The sequence below is a fragment of the Cardiocondyla obscurior genome, linkage group LG04 (assembly GCF_019399895.1).
Source record: "Cardiocondyla obscurior isolate alpha-2009 linkage group LG04, Cobs3.1, whole genome shotgun sequence".
In the NCBI taxonomy this organism is placed as follows: domain Eukaryota; kingdom Metazoa; phylum Arthropoda; class Insecta; order Hymenoptera; family Formicidae; genus Cardiocondyla; species Cardiocondyla obscurior.
Genome location: NC_091867.1, coordinates 2240908 through 2261905, shown reverse-complemented (window position 1 = coordinate 2261905; position 20998 = coordinate 2240908). Strand labels below are relative to the sequence as shown.

The window sequence follows — 20998 nt, the reverse complement described above, 5'->3', positions numbered from 1 at the left end:
CATATGTAAGACAGACATTTACCGAAAACAATTTTAAATTTATAAATTTGCCGTATTAAGATTTCTATAGGACAGTAATAATCGGATTGTAAAGGTAAAAGCTATTTCGATACTGTGAAACTGTGAACATTGAACTATACGCCTAATTTCATTGAAAAATTGATAAAAGCGAATGTATTATACAATAATGCGCTTATCGGTCGGTGCAGAAGCTTAATTCAATTAATAAAACAAATGTGATAAGACAGGAAATCCCTCTTCAATACAAATCTATTGTCTGTAAGAAATATCAAGACTGAAATTTTATTAAAAGACAAACCGAACGTAATCAATTTTTATCAAGTTAACTTTCAAGTTTGCATATTAATAACGAATAAAAATTTGCACGTCGTGCAAAATATCAGGCTGCTACTTAAAATGTACTTAACACGTATAATGCAAATCTAAAACGCTCACATATTAAATTAAATTAATTTAGATCGTAATTAATGTTACCAAAAAAAAAAAATAATAATAATGAAATAATAAAAACACAATTTACAATTATTTTTACTAATGCCGAGAACTTGTAAGCTTCTGATAGATAAAAACTTTAATATTGTTAAATTTGTGTGTTCATTGATTTCATTGAGCCTTTTGAAAATTTGTTGATTTTATCTTCAAGTTTTTAACCAAGTTCGATCGAAACGTGATCGGAATCGAGTGGAGTTGTACGTAAGAAAAATTTTCCCTCACAAAAAAATAAAAAAACATGAGATCCACTTTTCTCTTTGTCAAAGAACAGAAACAAAAGATTAAAAGAAATGTAAAATCACGTGAGTTAATAATTTTAACAAGCAGAAGGCAATCTCAGCGCGTATTGGAACGTGCAGCCTGAAAAGATACGCATATCTGGATTATTGATTATCGAAAACTTGCTGACGAAATATACCCTTAGATTTAATCTAAATTAAATCTGACAAAAACTTTAACGCGAATGCAATTCGTTCGCCAAACTCCGCTGCGTGTTTTGTTGTCTCATTTCTCATTCCTATCGCACTGCGAGCGATGTAATATTCCTGAAAATTACCACCGCACTAAATATAGCGACATTCGGGAAATCTGATTTCCAATCGCAGCCGCTGGATACAAACCAGACGTATGCTGGCGATTATGCGTTTTCTGCTTGTCTATAACGTATGCACTGACTACGGTCATGTATGAAATTCAGTTTTGCTTCTGTTTGCTTCTGGGAACGAGCTACGTTCGCCGTGTGCAATTGCATTTCTGAAAAATACAAGCTCTTAATGCCATTTTCTATTTTCCATCTATTCGTTAGTATTTAATTAAACTTCAGAGGGATTTTTCAGAAGCAATATACAACATTGCTCAATAGCGCTAATATTTTTATATCACAAAATTCAACTTCCGTCGAAAATTCTCTACTAGCTGTGTCCACATAAACGAAAAAAATGTTTCTCTTTTGTGTAAACAGCGTATCAAATCTAGGCGAAAGAATAGAATTATGTTTAACTATGCGGATATTATATGTATATATTTCAATATTAATTTTTAATATAAATATACCTTTTTAAATCTCCTTTTCGCGATGTTTTTTAATATTACAGCTGGCATTATGTTTTCGTGACGTTTATTTAATTTTAACAGCTGGCGTAATGAATATTATCAAAAATAATCAATTATATAACGCGTTATCTTCTTTTAAATATTATCGTTAATTAAATTTTTGTTGAATAGGATCGATATTGATAAAAATAATTTTTATTAAATTTCTTTTTTTACATTATTAAATTGTGTATTTATACAAATCGATAATAAAGACTATTTGTTATTTTCATCAAAAAATTTAATCTCCCATCTAATCGCAACCACTTTTGATATCATCTCTTGCAACATTTTAGAATATTATTTTACATTAGTGTTGATAAATCTCTTCAATTTTACCGGAAATGTAAAATACATTTTCACGGCGATATTTTTGACAATTGTTTTTCTCAGAAGTTTCTCCGAAAAGAAAAGGGATAATATTTTTACGTACCATTTATACAGAATTTTATAAAATAAAGTTATGAATTTATATATATATAAAAAAATTAAATTTACACAAACAAAAAAATTGTTTTAATTTTTAATTTTAAAATTATTATTTATATATTTGAAAGAACCGGTTTCATTAAAAAAAAAAAAAAACAGTCAATTTAAATCGACTGAAAAGTTTGATTTTTCATAAAAAAGTTAATGCGTTTAAAGTAGGAAATTCTATGAATGTATATATACACAATTTCAAACTGTTTTAATTAAATAGTTACTTGATTTATGTTCCGTCATTTAAAGACACCGTTTTGATTGTCAGAGCAGTGACATTCTTTTATCTTAAATAAGTTTGATAAAACAATCCCACATGGAGAGGGAGATGTATATCTCGCGATTAGACATATATTAATGTACTCCGCGCGGAATTCATTATCGTTATATGCATGAAAGACTACTCGACTATAATTACATACTGCAGCTATAAAAGAGGAAAGATTCGTTTATTTTGTCAGTTGATCACACAGCAAGTGTTCGAGAAGTCTCAATTATTTCAAATATAATCATTCGTGCTGAGAGACTGTAAGTACAGCAATTTATAGAAGATTGAATTACTACCTATCCTCATTAAAAATCGTACATTTCTTTTAACAATCGGAGCAATCAATTCAAATTTAAACGAATAAAGCTTCAGTCGTTACATTAAACCATTAGTTGTTTTCAAAATCAATAGTTAACTTTAATTATCTTATACTCTGCCTTCCGCGTGTTTAACATAAAACTTCAATTTTTCATCTTTTATTCGTTTTCTAAATAATTAGTTACTAAAATATTATTTATGTAATAACTCTCTATAATTTATTTTCAAGATCTAATAAAGATGAAGGGTGTAATAACGCTTTGTGCAATACTGCTATCGGCTAATCTCGGATCCGGTTTGGAATGGTGGCAGTCAATGTCCCTTTATCAAGTTTATCCCAGAAGCTTCAAGGATAGCGACGGCGACGGCGTTGGTGATCTTAAAGGTGTGCTTCTTATTTATTTTTTACGAAAAAAAAAAAAAAAAGTTAAATATATTTAAAATCGATTCAACGTCTATTTATTTAATTATGAAAAAGTTGTTGAAGAAATACTCTAACTCGACTTTGAAATAAAAATTTACACGCACAGGTGTCATGAGCAAATTGGAACATCTCAAAGAGTCGAATGTCGATGCCTTTTGGCTATCTCCGATCTATCCCAGCCCGATGATCGATTTTGGCTACGATATTTCCGACTTCTTGGGCATCTACGAACAGTTTGGTACTATGGAGGACTTCGAAGCCCTCGTAAAGGCCACGCACGATGCGTCGATGAAAATAATCATGGATTTCGTTCCCAATCACTCCTCGGATAAACACGAATGGTTTGTAAAAAGCTTGAAAAGCGAAGAACCTTACACCGACTATTACGTGTGGCATAAAGGCAAGGTGCTGCCGAATGGAACCGTTACAGTGCCGAATAATTGGGTAAGTAATTGGAGTAACCTAAAGTTCCGCCCGTAACATGACTGAGGACAACAGAGACCGACGACGCGAGAGTTGTGCCTCGTGAATAAACGACGTTGTTAAAGTCGCTAAATTAATTCAAGTCTGAATACGTGAGTTATCTCAATGTTCAAGCTTCAAGTATCCTCTTTCGTGCACTCCGAATGGAATTAAGGGAGCTTTTATCATTAATTCTCTATCTCGCAGTGTGATATAAACAATGCTTAACATTAGAGGATGTTTGGGCTAAACCGATATTAGTCGAATATCGCGCGGTGTTTATTAGCGATTCGCATTATCATTGAGGCGCACGAGTAATCTTGCGGCTATCCTGATTTCACATTCGAACGGATTAATTCGCATTTCGTTATAATATATCACGCAATTATATAAACGTTAATAAATATTTTAAAAATATATGTATATTGAATTGAGAGAAACATTTGTATCCGCCTGGCACACTTGACATTTTATATCTGTTATTTTATTACATATAATCGAATATATTGTAACAGGGGAAATTATGTCATTATGTGTATGCATAGGTGAGCGTATTTGGCGGACCAGCATGGACCTGGCGCGAGGAACGACAAGCATATTATTTACATCAATTCGCACCGGAGCAACCCGATCTCAACTACGAAAATGAGAACGTAGTGAGCGCAATGAAGGTACATACGAAACAACTTATAATTGAGTTTGAATCAATATTTCGCACAAAATTATTTTGGCTTTTTACGTAAAGTTTGATTAGCTTTTATATGAAATTATGATTTTATATCAGCGCAATGTATTTCGCAAATATTTTATTCAAGTAATGTTAATCATATACAGTACAACTTGTCAATCAAGTTGGTTCGATATTTAATAACGTTGTGGTAAAATTCGATAAACGGCCCCAAGTGCAGTTTGATAGAAAAAAAAAAAGAGAAAAAAAAGAGGGGGGAGGGGGGAAAAAAGAATTGTCGGTAATGAAATATCGAATTCCTTCGACCGGTACATGAACCAAAACTGATATCGTATTATCTCGTTATCTCGCTGCCTCGGGTAACTACCATAGGAAAGCTGCGTAGGGACGACGGATTACATCCTGTCGTTGTCACTAGGGGTGAAAATAAATCCGGCCTGTATACATCGTGTAAAGACATTGTTTTTTCTGTCATCATCTCCGTGCGCGCGACAAATTTTTCTTTCCGCTCTTCGTCACGTTGCGAAACGAAAAGCAAACACCGTTCTATTTTTCCCCCCGGCCTCCCCCCCTTCGCCCCGTTCTCGTGGCAATGTGTTCGAAATTATTGGCGTTTCAGAAAAATCACGCGCAACCGCGATAAAAAATGATCGACGGTACAATACACGCTGTGCATCTGCCGTGCAACACCACATATTTCTTTTTTTTTTTTTTTTTTTTTTTTTTTTTTTTTTTACGCCAAGGGTAATTATCTCGCACGATAAATCAAGGCCGGTTGAAATATACGTAACATGAACACGGACAAGTGTTTTCTCCAATCGCGTTGTCGTGCATTGCAGAAGCGGATGCAATTAGTTGCTCGTTTCACGAATGCGAGGAGCGTAAAATTATTCCTGCGGAATGAATCAAGAAGCGGATGTACAATTTGTCAATTTGTCAATTTGTCAAACATGTGCGAACGCTTAGAAAAATATCACGCGCTTAATGCAGACCGATGCGATTTAACGCGAAAAAATAACGGCCGATGGTGATTTGCCCGATTGTACGGCGACAAGTGTCCGACGAGTGTAAAGCGAGATAATTACGATCGATTTAACAAACAAAGGTTCACCGAGCCCGAAGTTAACGACTTTCAAACAAATTATTTGGACATCATAGTTAATTAAAGGCTAAAGGCTAAAGGTTGAGTTACGCAGCGCGATTCTTCTTTTTACGTTACAGAATTGGTGGAATTACAGTACGTGAAACTTTTGTAAGCATTCATATTTTACGATCAAATCCTGGACGCGTAATTTGAGAAACAGTGAAATGGTGAAATATCCAGCCATACTGTAATACTAAAAGTTGTAAAGTACACTGGTACACGCAATAAAATCCGGATTGAACAAACTATCGTGTAGTGAATAGCGCGGTAAGCTCGCGTGACGTAATCTGCAATCATTTTTGAATTGGCCTTAGAAAGTTGGCGAAATTCCAAGTCGCGTAAAATCGGTTTTTGGTTACTGTTTCATTATTTGATTACAGGGGAAGACAAAAAAAATCTTTTTTTCTCCGGTTGTGTATTTATTTCGTTAAAACAGCACGTAACAGAGATTCTTTATCAAGGCCTGTCTGGCTCGTGCGCGACATTTGTCGTCATTTTATTCAATTTCTTTCGTTTCGCGAAATTGCTATGCAGGAACGAGACGCTCCCTCTTATCGCAGCCTCAATCCTTTCAAATCGGTTATTTTACAAAATTTTCTCTATCCTACATTCATAATATAAAACCAAACAAAACTGAGAAGCTCATTAGAGCGGCATATTGCTTTTTATAAACCCGTATTAACTTTGCAAACTGAAATAATAATTAAATAAATAGTTAAGTTTCATATACTCGTTCTTGGTATATCACATAAAATTGTACGCATAGAATTTAATGATTTAATATTGTGTGAAACAAAGCAAAGTAATTAATCGAATAATTTCGTGCTTTTCATATGCAACCTATTATTTGGATCGAATTATGTCTTCGGGAACGCTACGCGCACCTAGTGGATTTAATCCATTCCAATATACGTATACATAGGTCGAGAAGATATACGTATAGATGCTTCCATTCAAACATATATCGTGTTCTCTACTCTTGTTCTCAGGACGTCCTGAGATTTTGGCTTGACAAGGGGGTGGACGGCTTTCGAGTGGATGCGATTCCTCATTTAGCCGAGGACCTTAGATATCTGGATGAGCCACTCACGGGTAATCCGGATCCTAATAAATCCGATTACACGTATAAAATTTACACGCAGCATCAGCAGCGTACCTACGATATGGTCCAAGAATGGCGAGAAGTCATGAACGAATATTCGGACAGAGTTATGATGATGGAGGCCTACGCGAACATAACGATGACGATGAAATATTACTCATACGGGGCGCATTTCCCCTTTAACTTCGGCTTTATCACCGATACGAATAAAGATTCCAAGGCGAGTGACTTCAAGAACGTGATCGATAGATGGATGATAAACATGCCCGTTCTGAAAGGGACATCTAATTGGGTGGTAAGTCGAGAGAAATATCTTACGAATTTGGAAAGAATTAAGCTCCGAATGTCGCTTGCCATTAAAAGGCTCAATTTGCATAAGTATATCGCGCATACATGTATGCATAATGTACCTCTTTTTAAGTACATTACAATTCAAGGATAAGCATTTATTCACGTCTTGATATCTGCTTTTAAGTTTAGTAGCGATTTAAATCGATAACGTAATTACAAAGAAATTGTGTTACTTCTGCAGGCTGGAAATCATGATAATAAGCGATTGGTCACGCGGTATGGACGGTTACGAGCGGAAGCTGTGACTATAATAACTATGTTGCTTCCGGGAGTAGGTGTGACTTATAATGGCGAAGAAATCGGTATGGAGGACACATGGATCTCGTGGGAAGATACCAAGGATCCGCAGGGTTGCAACGCCGGCAAAGACGGTTTCGCGAATGTATCTCGAGATCCCGCAAGGACTCCGTTCCAATGGGACAATACTACTTCTGCTGGTACGCGTTTACTCAAGCATCCTCTAAAATTGATCTATCAATCTATATCGGTTAGATCCACCCAAACGTAATTTATAATAAATAGAAGTTAATTATAGGTACGAGAAAGAAATTAGACGTGCAGTTTAAGTAAAAGTAAACCGTACGCGAAACCAGTTTATCTATCGCTGATTTAATTAATAGAATATTTAGTATCGATATTGCAATGTGTTGCTTATAATTTTGGAAGTTTATTAATAATTCAATATAAAGTAGTGATTAATATCGTTGAATAACTAAAAACTCCATTTCTCTTTAATTCGCGTCTTTCGTCATGGTATAAAAACTGTCCCGTGTCGAACGAGGCACGTTTCAATGTCAGTCTTGTATCATGGCCCACATATTAAGAACCAACATGACGTGCCTGTCAGGTCACGCGTCACATTTTGAGATTACGAAAAGAAAGTGGGTGAAAAACTCGAGATGAAACAGGTCGCTCATTACAACATATCGTTGTCCATTTGGACGTGTTATTTCTAACAATAAAACGATCACTACGTTTTATTGAAATTATTATATTTATATAAGATTAATCTGGTAAGAAACTTGATTTGTGATTTTAGGATTCTCTACAAACCCGAAAACGTGGCTACCAGTCAACGAAAATTATTTGACACTTAATTTGGCGGCGCAAAAGTCACAAAAAAATTCGTATTACGCTTTGTATAAAACGGTTTCCGCAATGCGAGAATTGCCAGCGATTAAAAGTGGGACCCTAACCACAAGATTATTCGGCGAAAATATTCTCGCTTTTCGCAGGTAAAGTAAAAAAAAACACACACGCATACATATGCATGCGCGTGTATATTATAAAATATATTAAATTGACATACAGCGATAATATTTAACAACTATTTTGTAATTGATTGAATATTTAAAAATACGTTTAATCTATTTGTCAATACCGATATTTAAGCATATTTCTAACGTTTATTAATTTTTCACGTGAGATAAATTAAATTTTTAGCAATTATTTAAATTAAACGTCAATAATAAAAATTAAAGTATAATCTCGTTGTTCTTACAGAGAATTTGAGGGAGAATCGGTTTACGTAGTTGTAAGCTTTTCGAATGCCGAGGAAACTGTTGATTTATCACCGCTTGTTCGCGCATCAAATAAATTAAATGTTTATTACGCGACTACAAATGCACATCATCTTATTGGGTAAGCATATTTTTCTTCAGCATGTTAATTACACATGATAAATGATGCGCCACAATTTATTTATTTCAAAGATACTTGTACTTATGTTTCAACTTCTTTTTTTTAATAGGAATGTCATCACAGATGTTCACGCTTTAAAAATTCCCGCATCAGGAGCTGTAATCTACACTAATACCGCATAAAATTAAGTAAAATATTAATTACGGAAATAAATATTCGAAAAAGGTATCATTTTTAATAACATGTAATTTCTATGATACTTCCGACAGATGTTAGCTGGTCAATTTTACCATCCATGTAGCATTGCTTTATTTTTATTTTATTAATCTGATTAATGAAATCTTTTTAAAATGTTTTTATTTTATAAATCAAATTTTCCCCGTAAGGAATTAAAAACTTGCTCACAGATAACAGCATAAAAAAGGATACAGATAACAATAAAGTGCTAAATAAGATAATAAATTATTATTTAGAAAAAAAAAAAAAATAAAATAAAGCATGCTAACATTAAATTTGTATGTTGCAACTAAAATAAATTTCCAATTGCTATATTTCGGTATATCTAGTAATGTTATATGTAGTATACGTTGTAAGCTTTTCGATTATAAAGATTTTTAACTAAAATAAAATTATAAATTTAAAAAGTAATCGTCATACTTTTCTTTCACCGCTACTTATACCGCCCACACCACTTATATTTTATTCTTACACGTACTTATCGTTTGTATATAAACGTTCATATTAAGCGAGGCTCATTTCCAACTAATATGGTACTTTAGGGGTTAATTCTATCTACGATAATGCCCTAAAGGGTATAAATTGAAAATTTAATCCCTCTGCTTCGCGCAACATTTGCCGATATCTATCAGCCAAATCACGTTAGCTATACTCATCACTAGGATCGTTAGGATACGTGATGTATCTTAGGTAGTTCCTCAATCGACTATTATCTCGTAAATTTCGATTGACGAATTGTAGTTTCCGCATGTTTAGAAACATTTCCGTGATAATGATAAGCTGATAAGTCTTAGGACATAATATAAACCTCGATGATATTACTTATGATTATCTGCTGATATTTACTGCAAACAATAGATAAACTTGTAAAATCGTAAAAAGACCGCGTAAAACGTGGGATTTTCAAGATTTCATCATATGTATAATGCACTTTGTCAGATGTAATTAAAGTATTTTCCCCTATTCTTTAACGTAATTAAACTTCAAAAACGTATATACATAATAATTAAGCTCGAATCTTTTCTTAAGAAAAAAACTTTTCGCAATTTAATTAAAGATTGAATCTTTCAATTTCCAATAAATGAATCGGCCATTGAAACTATAATTAAATTTTCTCGTAAAAGAAATCTAATAAACAATTCATATTAAATAAAAGTGATCAAGTAAAACAAAACTAACTAGTTACGTATAATAATACGTAAAATAAAATTCCTACGACAGATATTTCCTTGAAACGTTAAAGACAATTTCAGAGAAAAAAAATTTGTTTTATAAATAATACTGTTAAAAATTTATAAGCCAAGTAAGAGTTAGATTTTGTACAGTATAGATTGGCTTTTCTTTTTTTTCTTTCTCCTCTCTCTTTTTCTTTCCACGAATCTTATCAGAATTATCAGGTCTAACAAAAAACGTAGCCAAACGATTATATCTTTTCCTAACTTGCACTTACCCCTAGATCCCGAAAAAAAAAAATCACACTTTACGGAATTTCATCCGCGTAAAATGGCAGATTGTTATTCACGATTCGCATTACCGGAGAATCCCAGATAATACCGCCTCTCGAATAACCTGACGATTATCACAACCTCGGAAAATTTTTCTAGCTCGCTCGATAAGGCATTTCATTCCTTTTCCTACGTCATCTACTTCACATATAAATTGCGATGTCGGGAAACACGCCACGCAATTGTAAAGATGCTCGAATCGCAACACCGCGTTCTCTTCCTAAGTCTGTTGTTAACGGTTGTCTTGATCTCGGGCGAGATCACGAACCAAGGATGGTGGAAGCATACGGTTTTCTATCAAATTTACCCTCGCAGCTTTATGGATTCCGACAACGATGGCGTGGGGGATCTTCAAGGTAAGAAGGAATGGAAAAAACTCGGCAATTTATCAAACATCGAGACACACCGTGCTATATCCGTTATCTACGCTACATCTTCACGTAATGATTTTTCGCGATAAATATCAACGCAAATAAAGCTGCCGTAACGTCCATTCCGACGTAATTGCACGCCGTTTCAGTGAATAGTTTGGTAACTCGGGTAGTTATTACTCTCAGGATTTTACTGCGTCGGAATATATTCATTCGTTAAACATAATGTAATGTCTCATGAAAAATTTCATAAAAATAATTACATGCAAATATTAACGCGGACTTCTAACTGGGATACCAGATAAGTGTGATAAGGAAAGAGAGAGATAACGAATACATATCTTTCATTACTGTTAAACAAAAAAGAACATATTAAAAGTGAAATTTTATTGTTCTGTTATCGATGGACTACAATCGTGTGCGATATGTACGTGTGCGCGAGTGATAAATATAACTATTATCAGGATAATCGTTGTTTATGACAGGTATAACGAGCAAACTAGATTACTTCGTGGAATCAGGGGTAGGGGCAATATGGCTTTCACCTATTAATCGAAGTCCTATGGTGGACTTTGGATATGACGTTGCTGACTTTAAAGATATCGATGAAATATTTGGTAAATTGATAGACTTCGAAAACCTTATAGAAAAGGCTAAAAAAATCGGATTAAAGGTAAGCGAGAAAAATAAAACATATTTCCTAAAAAAGAAAAAATTAATAATTTTTGATCCCTCCGTCGAACAGTAAATATCGTTTTTAATTTTGTTAGTATTCAATGACAATGAATTTCTAGGTGATTCTCGATCTCGTACCTAATCATACCTCTGACGAACATTATTGGTTTCAAATGAGCTTAAATCGTACCGGGAAATATAAGGATTATTATATATGGGCGGATGGAAAAAAAAATAATCAGCCACCTAATAATTGGATAAGTGTTTTCGGCGGTCCGGCTTGGTCGTTCAGCAAAATGCGTAATCAATGGTACTTCCATCAATTTCACGAGAGACAACCAGATTTAAATTATTCCAATCCCTATGTGCAGGAGGAAATGAGGGTAAGCGTTGTAATTTATAAAGTAAAATTATGTAAAAATCTTATGCAACGTTCGCAATCGTTGAATCGCGCATATTTATTTTTGTGTCGCACAGGAAATTATCACGTACTGGTTAAGAAAAGGCATCTCTGGATTTCGCGTAGACGCGGTGCCGCATATTTTCGAAACGAACTACACTTCGGACGAACCTCGAAGTAACGAGGAGGGTGTAACCGATACGGAATATAATTATTTGATTCATACATTAACGAAGGATCAGCCGGAAACGTACGATTTAGTAAAAAGCTGGAGAAAAGTCTTGGACGAGTACGCTTCTCAGTATAACACGGAAGAAAAGGTGGACTCACTTTCAATATTTTACTTTGCATAATAATAATTTCAGTTCGATAACTGTAATATCGAATTTTACAAAAAAATAGAAGTTACGTTTATATTATATTATTTTAATATCTCTCAATTTACACATATTTGTCTTTCTATTCTCTTGCCTTAGATAATGATGACTGAAGCATATTCTTCGTTAGAAAATACGATCAAATATTACAAGTATGGTGCACAAGTGCCTTTTAATTTTAATTTTATCATGAATGTGACTGCTAACTCAACCCCTACTGATTTTAAAAATATAATCGAAGATTGGATGAATAAAATGCCCGAAGACGGTACTCCTAACTGGGTGGTAAGAAAAAAAATTTTTTTTTCTTGTATATTCTCATTCTCGTACTTTTAATTTATACTACGAAAAAAATAACATAAGATAAAAATAATTAATAGAATAATTTTCAAGTTTACTAAGTGTCTATCTAATGATTCAAGTAAAGACGCCTAAAAACAACGAAACGTTTACAGATGGGAAATCATGATCGTAATCGTACTGCTTCGCGTTTCCCCGGGAGACCCGATCAAATGACGATGTTAGCTATGGTACTACCGGGCGTGGCAGTGACATACTACGGAGAAGAAATTGGGATGGTTAATATGATGAACATATCTTGGTTAGATACGCAGGATCCCCAAGCTTGTAACGCGGGCGAAGAGAAGTACCTAAGCCGATCTCGAGATCCCGCTCGCACGCCATTTCAATGGAATTGTAACAAAAATGCAGGTACAAATCGAACAAAATTACACAAAGAAAAAAAAAGAGAGAGAAAAAAAAAAAAAATTTTATCTATTGAAAAATTGATTAATAATAAAATTCCGTTTGTTAATTTAATATCATCGACAGGTTTCAGCGAGGCTAATAAAACTTGGTTACCGGTTCACAAGAATTACGAATACTTAAATTTATTGTTACAACAAAAAAATAACGACACCCACTATAATGTTTATCGCAATCTAACACGTTTACGTAAAGAGTCCGAAGCACTTAAAGGATCTTTGAAAGTTGACGTTTTAAACAAAACCGTTTTGTGCGTTACACGTAAATCGTCGAAAGAAGCTGTGACGTTATTAATAAACTTCTCAAACGAAGACGAACAAGTAATTGATTTAGCAGGCTTACAACATTCTCTAAATAGCCTAACGGAATACAAGGAAACTAAAGTTAAACTAGCGAGCGTCCGTTCTAATATAGAACCAGGGTAAGTACCGATGATGTTAAATATATTTATAAATTAAAATAATTAAAATTGTCTGCTATCACAGTACACAAAAATTAATCTCTCATTTCTAATTTTTTTTTCCCCTCTTTTTTCAGGCAAACAGTTAACATAAACAAGTTTCGTCTCCCACCGACCGTCTCGGTAATTTTATTCTCTAATTCGTCAAAGTACATTGTTGCTTCTCTTCAAACAATTATAATATTACTATTTTCTTTAGCAATATTCAAATAAAAAAATAAGATAATTAAAAAAATTAACATTAATAAAATTTACATTTACTTATTTATAGTTATAAGTGTATATGAAATTATTTTAAAAAAGTGGTATTGAATATTATTAATTGTAATTATTTACTAATGGTTAATAATAAGTCAATATAAAAAATCTACCCTTTACGTCAAATATATTGCAAGGAACGTCAAAAATCGAAAAGTTTCTCCGATTCCTTTTTTTATTTAACATATACATATATCAATCATAGACTTTTTGTAACTATACCGTGAATAGAACATTTTTTTCTAGACAAAAAATATCTCGCGTTTTTTTCCTTTCTTTTTTTTTTTTTCCAAATCGATAATTCATTATACGGATGGTAAAATTGAACAACCAATTTTTACATTCTAATCCCGATTGATGGAGAAGTGCCTGCGTACATGAAAATCTTTACGAGAGATTGAGAACAGGATAAAAGTGTGCGTGTGTTGTGTGAGAGCAAACTTCGACAAAATAATCTGTCCAGATACATGTACGTTTTTTTTTTTCCTACCAGGATCACATTTTATCGGTTTTACGTTTTCCATCTTGCATTCATGGGGATATTCAATTGAATCTGATTAGACGGTGACATTTTAATCCTCAAAGAATTATGTACCACTATTTTCTAAAGATAAAAATTGATACCATTCAAATTCTGCAGTCAAATCGATTAGTCAATCCCGTATCATAATTCACGTTTCAATATGTTATGTTTCAAAGTTTAATGCACGTTACGTAAACGTAAAGCGTTACATAAAAATGAGAACAATCGTCACTTTAGTACCTGAAACGAGTATTATCTCTTAATATACGCGTAAATAAATTCGAAATTTGAAAACAGTCTGGCATATAATCGCAATTGACGTGGACAATAAACGCGGTCTGCTTATCGGATGGAGTCGTCGCTCCACGGCTTCCGTTCTCGACGCCGCGCTTTCAAAGCATGAATTATGCATTTCGCCGTAGGGAACATCGATATTACTCTCGAACACAAGACGTTCGAACCACACTATTATGGCGGGAAAATGATTTATTGTCTCTAATCTTTCTAAACTTGCAAATTTTTGTCGTAAGTGAGGTGATCGCTATTAAAGAACGCATTATCATCAGGAATAATTAATAAATTTTCGGAATAATATCTCTTTTATATTTACGTTATTTAAAAAGGAAATACTCGCGGAAAATTGTTATAAGCGAAGTTCGATATCGTGTTTCTCAGTTCCTTGAGCCCTGTATTCTTAGGCAAAAATGAAATTTTCATCCTTTACAAAGTATAACGCAAGCGAGCGTTAAGCAAAATGTTTCGTGAGCATTACACGGAGGAAAGGCAAACTGTTTAAAGCTTTCTAGCTTTTAAAACAAATCTCAAATGATGTGACCGGTGCAGACGGAATTGTTTTCCAAGTTTAGTCACATTTCGCGTAGTCGTTTTGCGGTCCGACGGGAATTTGAAGCTTGCCCCGTAGCCTCTTTTCCGCTTTTGCAAGAATTCGTAGTGATATTTTGTCCGTTGCTTTAGCAGAGGTATTAAACACGCCTTGTGAACAAGCTATTTTGAAATTCAACAGCAATATTCTTATTTGCATTTTACTTCATAAACTTGCTCTTAATAATTAGATTTTTTTTTTTTTATATAAATTTATTAAACTTGTCGAACATTTAATATTTAAAATACATTTATTTAAATTTACAAAAATTGCCAAACATATATAATATTTAATATTTAAAATATATTTATACCATTTATAAAATATTATTTGGCAATGTGGAGTTAGATAAATAACAAAATATTACTATAGTTTGTATAATATCAAAAACCACATATCGTTTCGAAATATCACTCTTACTCTGTGTTCCCTTCCCTTTGTTTTTTTTTAAATAACAACTAAATAATTTGTAAATTTCCTATTATTAAATGTCATTTTGACTTTTCGTGGATTATTCCTAATAAATACGTATCGTTCAATATCATCCAATTAATACCTCGAGTACAAGTATAGGCAGGGCAAGCGTCAATACTATCTCATACAATAGATATCACTAAATTGAAGGGAGTTGTATTCCTGAAATAATAAAAGAATTCATCGAACCGTAATAACACGTGTGCAGATCTCCAGTTGTGGTATTTCTCGAAACAGATGAAAATTAAATCATTTAAAACGAAGTCGAGCAATTAGGAACTTTTTTTTTTTTTTTCCTCTTACCAAAGATTATTTTTGTGTTACTATTAGCAATGTAAAATAAAATCTAAATCAAATCAATCGCGCAAAACATGTCAAATAATTCGCTTCCAATCGCATGAAAATTGTTACGCGTCTACGTTTAATCGACAACAGTTTAATAATTAATTTGTAAGGACAATTCGTTGAAGAGAAAAAAGTACACCAAATCAATACTTTTTAAGTAATAATGAATAACTATGTGTTCGTTATGTGCTGTAGACAAACGATCCCAACGTAATGTGAGAGGAGCAATTAACTGACGGACTAAAATGCGAAGTTTATGTGCAATCGATTGCATAAGTGGACGTTAACGGATATATGTAAATATTGAAAGACTGCTACAATGATATTTAGCTCATAAGCAATTAATGTCAGTCTCTACGACTGGATAGATATAAAATATATAGCTAAATGTACATGCGCTCAGTGACGAAGATAGGGTCAGAAATAAATGGATAAAGATAAACGGTGTGATAAATAGATACGTCCGCAAATAGGAACAAATGCAGAAACAAACAATAAAAAAAGAAAAAAAAATTCCCTTTTAATTATTAAATTAATTTTAAAATATTTACGGGACACAGCACACATTTTTCTCGAATTAACTTAATGCCAGGATATTTGTTCATATCCCAAGTTATTTATTCATATGTGACAACACATTATAGTAATATTAAACTAAAGAAAAAAAAAAAAAAAAGATGAACAAGTAGTGACGTTCATGTAAAAACAAAAGTAGAGAATAGAAATAGAATATCGACCTATTCGTTCTTTTATCAAATGTCACGGGATTAATTAAAACCACAAATTAGAGACACTGCGACAATTCTATCATAGCTCTCGGCTCATACTAGAGAAAACGAAGAGGCGCACAAAGGAATTTAATCGCACAAATAATTTCATCACGAATAACGGGTGACATTTAATTCCCTTGAATTTTCTTAACGTGACAGCAAGTCGATTCAAGACGACTATAAGCAGAACCGTGTGAAAATCGATGCCGATAAAAGAACGCCGTTAATCTGTAATTAAGTAATTTTCGTTTTTAATCTCGGTCTGGGTAACTTTGAGACTCAACGGATTAAGACGGATTTTCCAGCGAGCCGCTCGCATTTAAACGTAGCTTGAGAAAAGTCTGCGGAATTACAGAGAAATAAAAATGCTTTTTATGTTTATGCATACGAGGGGTGCTCGCATTATGATGGGAATAAATTTGTATAAATAATAAGTCTATTCTGCTGTATTAAAAGTACTCTGTAACCGCTGTACCACCGTAAGCTATGTAGCTTACATCGGCAACTGCAAGTGTAAAAGATACGGAGAGCCAGAGACAACGAAAGATGTAGCGCAAGTACTTTAAAATGACGATCAATCATCTTATATTTGTCAAAATTAAATAAACTTCGCGGAATCAAAAAAAAAATTCTCACAAAACGGATGCATAAATCTGTTCAAATGGCATATCGAAATAATCTAACGAACAAAAACGCGCAAGAAAAAAGGGAGAGAGAAAGAGAGAGATGATAAAATAAGTGGATCACAAAAATGAAAAGCCTCTTTAAAACATGGCGCGCGTCTTTCATTAACTGCGAGCGGTCCGTTTTTTTTTTTTTTTTTTACGAGCGACCTCTTTTAAATTCGCTTTAATGATGATAGTTTTCGAGTTATGCCGAGCTGCGGTAGCGATGGCTATATACGCGCTCCGTATTAATATACATTCTTTTTTCCCCCCTTTCGTTTCCTCAGAGAAAAATAAAATTTACCGGGAAGAGACGCAAACACGTTTCGCTCTTGTTCTCTGTCACATTAATGCATGCAAGATAAGCGCGAAACGTTCTGCACGGCATGGAACGGTGCAGCAGTTTGGCGCGGGGCGGCCGACAGATTTACATAATTCTTAATAACTGCTCTCGCACATTCGCGTGCGGTTTTTTGGTTGGGCATCCGATTACGCTCTTGGACATTATACACGCGACATGCGATACGCGATACGCGATATGCGATATGTACAGCACGACGACACACGATTGGCATTATATATGTATGCAGCAAGTGGGAAACTTGTTAATTATTAATAGTCGGATTATATAATTACAATCAATTCTCATACTCCGGCCACCGAATAAATTGCGGAGAAATGTCGAATTAATTCTAAATCACGACGTTGCCCGTGCACTGATTACGCCCATCGAGCGCATTCTCTAACAACATCGAGATTGGATGATAATTACGCGGAAACAATCATATTACGCTATATCGACAAATGAAGAATATAGAGAGAATTTATGAATAATGTATACAGCCGCGTATCACTTTTTGTAAAATCATCGTCTATTCTCCGCGTCGGAAATGTGATAAAAATTTTTTCGGAAAATGTCATGCCAAATTCACTTTAGCGAGTAAAATCAAAGCGTCGCGGAAATATTGATTTTATGAGAAATTTCGTAACACAAACTTTTCGATACCTCGATTTTTAGAACATTGGAAACCTATAATTGAACCTGAGAGACCGATTTCTTTTATCGCAAAAGTATAAACCTTCCGCGAGAGCATCCACAAAGACTGACGTTACGTTCAAATAAACTTTAACTATTTTAACTCTTTTAAACCTAAACTTTTTAGATCCAATTTTTTATTAAAGTCGAGAAAAGCTAAGTACACATACAAAAAGAATAAGGTTTCTATTAAGTTTATTAATTGCTCTGTATTTTACGCGGTATTTTTTTTTTTTCTTTGTAATTCAAATTTTTTTTTTTTTTTATGCATTTAATATAAAATTATTAGATATGTATAATTTATAATTATTTAATAATTTATTAAAAAAGAGAGAAAGAGAAATTTAAATATTTATAGACATTAAACCTTGTTCTTAAGTGCGCAAAATCTTAATAATTAAACACGCGACATTAATATGCGCGAACGGTGTCTCAAACTCGCATAACGATAATATAACTATGTTACATTTCACGGCAATCTCTAAAATGCTAATTATCCTTTGAAATAACAGAACGACACGAATCTCAAATCTGCATAAATGCATTTAATTTATTACAAAAATTAAATATTCGCACTACTTTTCCATTAATAAATTTTTATTATACGTCAAGTTTTTGCACGTCAAAATAATCTTTATTTTACTGACGATTACAAATTGACTACTTTTTTTTATGTAATATTCTGTACAAACGTGTACACTTGTCTTTTTTTTTATCTTTTTTATAAAGGTAATTTTATTTAATTATTATACTTACCTCTGGGTCGCTCCGACATCGCTCGATGCCTCCCAAGGCGCCTCTATCTCTCAGCCTCCGTTGTTACACATGTACAACAAACGCTCGCATATACACGATTAACTACGATCCATCGTACACTGTTCGTCACGAAAATCGCGCGACATTTTTACCAGCAATTTCGAAATTTACCGTACGCGAGTCGCAATACCGTAAAAAAAAAAAATTAATAAATAAATAAAATAACCGCGAGAAAGATTATTTGCACCTCCGAACAATTTGCATCATCAGTTTTTAGAATATTTCCAGCAAGTGAAAAAAATTTAACCCCAACGCGAAGTGTGTCCCATATGTGTGTCGCGTCGAAGCATCGTTTGTCTGAAATAATCACTTTGCAATATACATCACGATATAGCGCGAGTTATAACCCTCGTCACTTGTCGCCATGAATCCGCGTACTTGTTAATGCTAAAGTTATTATTGCAAGTGTTTCAGAACGAAGATTATCTCTCGAAAGTTATAACTTTACACGGCTTATTCCCCCGAAGACATCGCGGCAATGAACGACGGAAATAGAGCACACCGATCCGCCGTAGTGATATTAACAGGAGGGTGATCGTTTTTCGCGTTGATCGTCAATAATGGTTGAATATAAACGCCGAGCTTTGCATTTGATTTAAATATCGAAGTCCCAGCGCTTATAAACGAGAGCATAATGTGATTGAGTTAACGATATTCAAATAATTTTTCTAACAAGCCACGATGTGTCGAACATTACTGAAAAATATTTCGCGTAATTAATTTGCCGTTAAAAATATCGCGCGATTTTTGTGCCAAATAGCATGTGCGCGATTACAAACGGCCACGTATTCGCGAGGGTGTTATTGCGCGGGAAGAACGGAAGCTAAAAGGAGCAATAATGGAAGCTGAGAAAACCAGATGGTCTGGTAGAGGCATCGGGCGACGGTGGAGAAACTGTAAGGTAACGTATTATACTTATTAAGTTTCTATATATATATATTTTCTTTTTATGTGCAGAAAAGATATCTGAAAAAATTTTTTAATAAAATAAAAAAATAATTTCTTTATTTAATTTGTTTTATTTGTAGTAATTTTTTCGTATCATTATTGTAAGAGGATAGTTTAAGTAATGTAAGCATCTTTAATTAAAAAATATTTTTTTTTTTTATATTAATTAATCTCAGGGGCTCACGTAAAGACGCGTTATCGATCTTTTGATAATAATAAGCATTCTATAAACGCTTCTTTTGCGTCAAGTTGCTGTTTATAATATTTCAGTATCTATCTAAACGCGTTATCAACGAGACGTTATCGCGTATCTACTCACCGATCACATAACTGTATCCGTCCAACGTTAGAACGCACTTGCGCGTATTTGGCGAGGACGGAATGCACGGTACTTGTCTTCGTGTAACGCGCTTGCTGGGGCTACACGAAGAGCCAGCTGCACCCGGATCCGAATGGCACTTTTGCACAGGATCTTTGCCCGGCCTGGACATTGTCGTCAATCTTGATTATTCGGTCTTATTACCTCGACATCTTTGCCAATCTTTTCACTCGAGTAAAAGTACACACGAGACTTAATTCGTGTAATCACGGCACTTTATCAAGACATTTATACCCCCCTGGAGCCATAATCGCCGCCGTCGTTGCATCCCCTAACAAGTGATCCTTATAATTTCCACCACAATAAAAATCGACGCGCAATTTTATTCCTCTATCTGCAATAGTTTTATAACTCGTTTCAGCGAAGTTTACTTTTTAGTAGTTTAATATATATTTATACACACTCGCGAACACATACACACATATGTATATGAAATTGTGTCCGATTTATCTGTCATATCGTTATATATCGCGCGCACGTGCAGTACGTCGAACACGCTGCGGTTTGACAAAAGATTTCAGATTCTCCGTACCACGATAAACTATCGGAAAATAAAGGTGTTTATGGCACCGAGTTCTCCCTGTTAGCTTCTTTATTATTTCCTCATGTACGATGTGAAAATAATATC

The 20998-nt window shown here is 33.9% G+C and overlaps 3 protein-coding genes across 10 annotated transcripts in view; 2 read left to right on the top strand and 1 right to left on the bottom strand.

Annotated features, from left to right (window-relative positions):
* The window catches only part of LOC139101855 (dual specificity calcium/calmodulin-dependent 3',5'-cyclic nucleotide phosphodiesterase 1), a 65538-nt gene that overhangs the window by 15230 nt on the left and 29310 nt on the right, over positions 1–20998 (bottom strand). Inside the window, exon 2 of one of the 8 annotated variants that reach the window (XM_070655321.1) lies at positions 20311–20911. The exons of the other annotated variants lie outside the window; for them this stretch is intronic. Within the exon in view, the coding sequence (XP_070511422.1) occupies positions 20311–20482 (172 nt within the window). The 5' untranslated portion in view covers positions 20483–20911. The remainder of the gene's footprint in view (positions 1–20310; positions 20912–20998) is intronic. 8 annotated transcript variants of the gene reach the window in all.
* On the top strand, positions 2259–9131 carry Hbg3 (alpha-glucosidase). The gene is made up of 9 exons (XM_070655328.1): positions 2259–2613; positions 2901–3056; positions 3202–3539; positions 4103–4228; positions 6379–6786; positions 7024–7279; positions 7882–8077; positions 8346–8483; positions 8593–9131. The coding sequence occupies exons 2-9, from the start codon at positions 2912–2914 to the stop codon at positions 8663–8665; spliced, it is 1680 nt and encodes a 559-aa protein (XP_070511429.1). The 5' UTR covers positions 2259–2613; positions 2901–2911; the 3' UTR covers positions 8666–9131.
* LOC139101858 (alpha glucosidase 2) lies at positions 10389–13690 on the top strand. The gene is made up of 8 exons (XM_070655330.1): positions 10389–10581; positions 11082–11269; positions 11391–11654; positions 11749–11991; positions 12148–12333; positions 12504–12759; positions 12880–13234; positions 13351–13690. Exons 1-8 carry the CDS (start codon positions 10416–10418, stop codon positions 13484–13486), a joined length of 1794 nt encoding a protein of 597 aa, XP_070511431.1. The 5' UTR covers positions 10389–10415; the 3' UTR covers positions 13487–13690.

Bases quoted from the DNA above. Each gene is read 5' to 3' on its own strand.
- LOC139101858 (XM_070655330.1), top strand. From the start codon at position 10,416: ATGCTCGAATCGCAACACCGCGTTCTCTTCCTAAGTCTGTTGTTAACG. The intron at 11,992-12,147 runs GTGGACTCACTT...CTCTTGCCTTAG, and splicing joins AGTATAACACGGAAGAAAAG to ATAATGATGACTGAAGCATA. The intron at 12,334-12,503 runs GTAAGAAAAAAA...AAACGTTTACAG, and splicing joins ACGGTACTCCTAACTGGGTG to ATGGGAAATCATGATCGTAA.
- Hbg3 (XM_070655328.1), top strand. From the start codon at position 2,912: ATGAAGGGTGTAATAACGCTTTGTGCAATACTGCTATCGGCTAATCTC. The intron at 3,057-3,201 runs GTGTGCTTCTTA...TTACACGCACAG, and splicing joins CGGCGTTGGTGATCTTAAAG to GTGTCATGAGCAAATTGGAA. The intron at 4,229-6,378 runs GTACATACGAAA...TCTTGTTCTCAG, and splicing joins ACGTAGTGAGCGCAATGAAG to GACGTCCTGAGATTTTGGCT.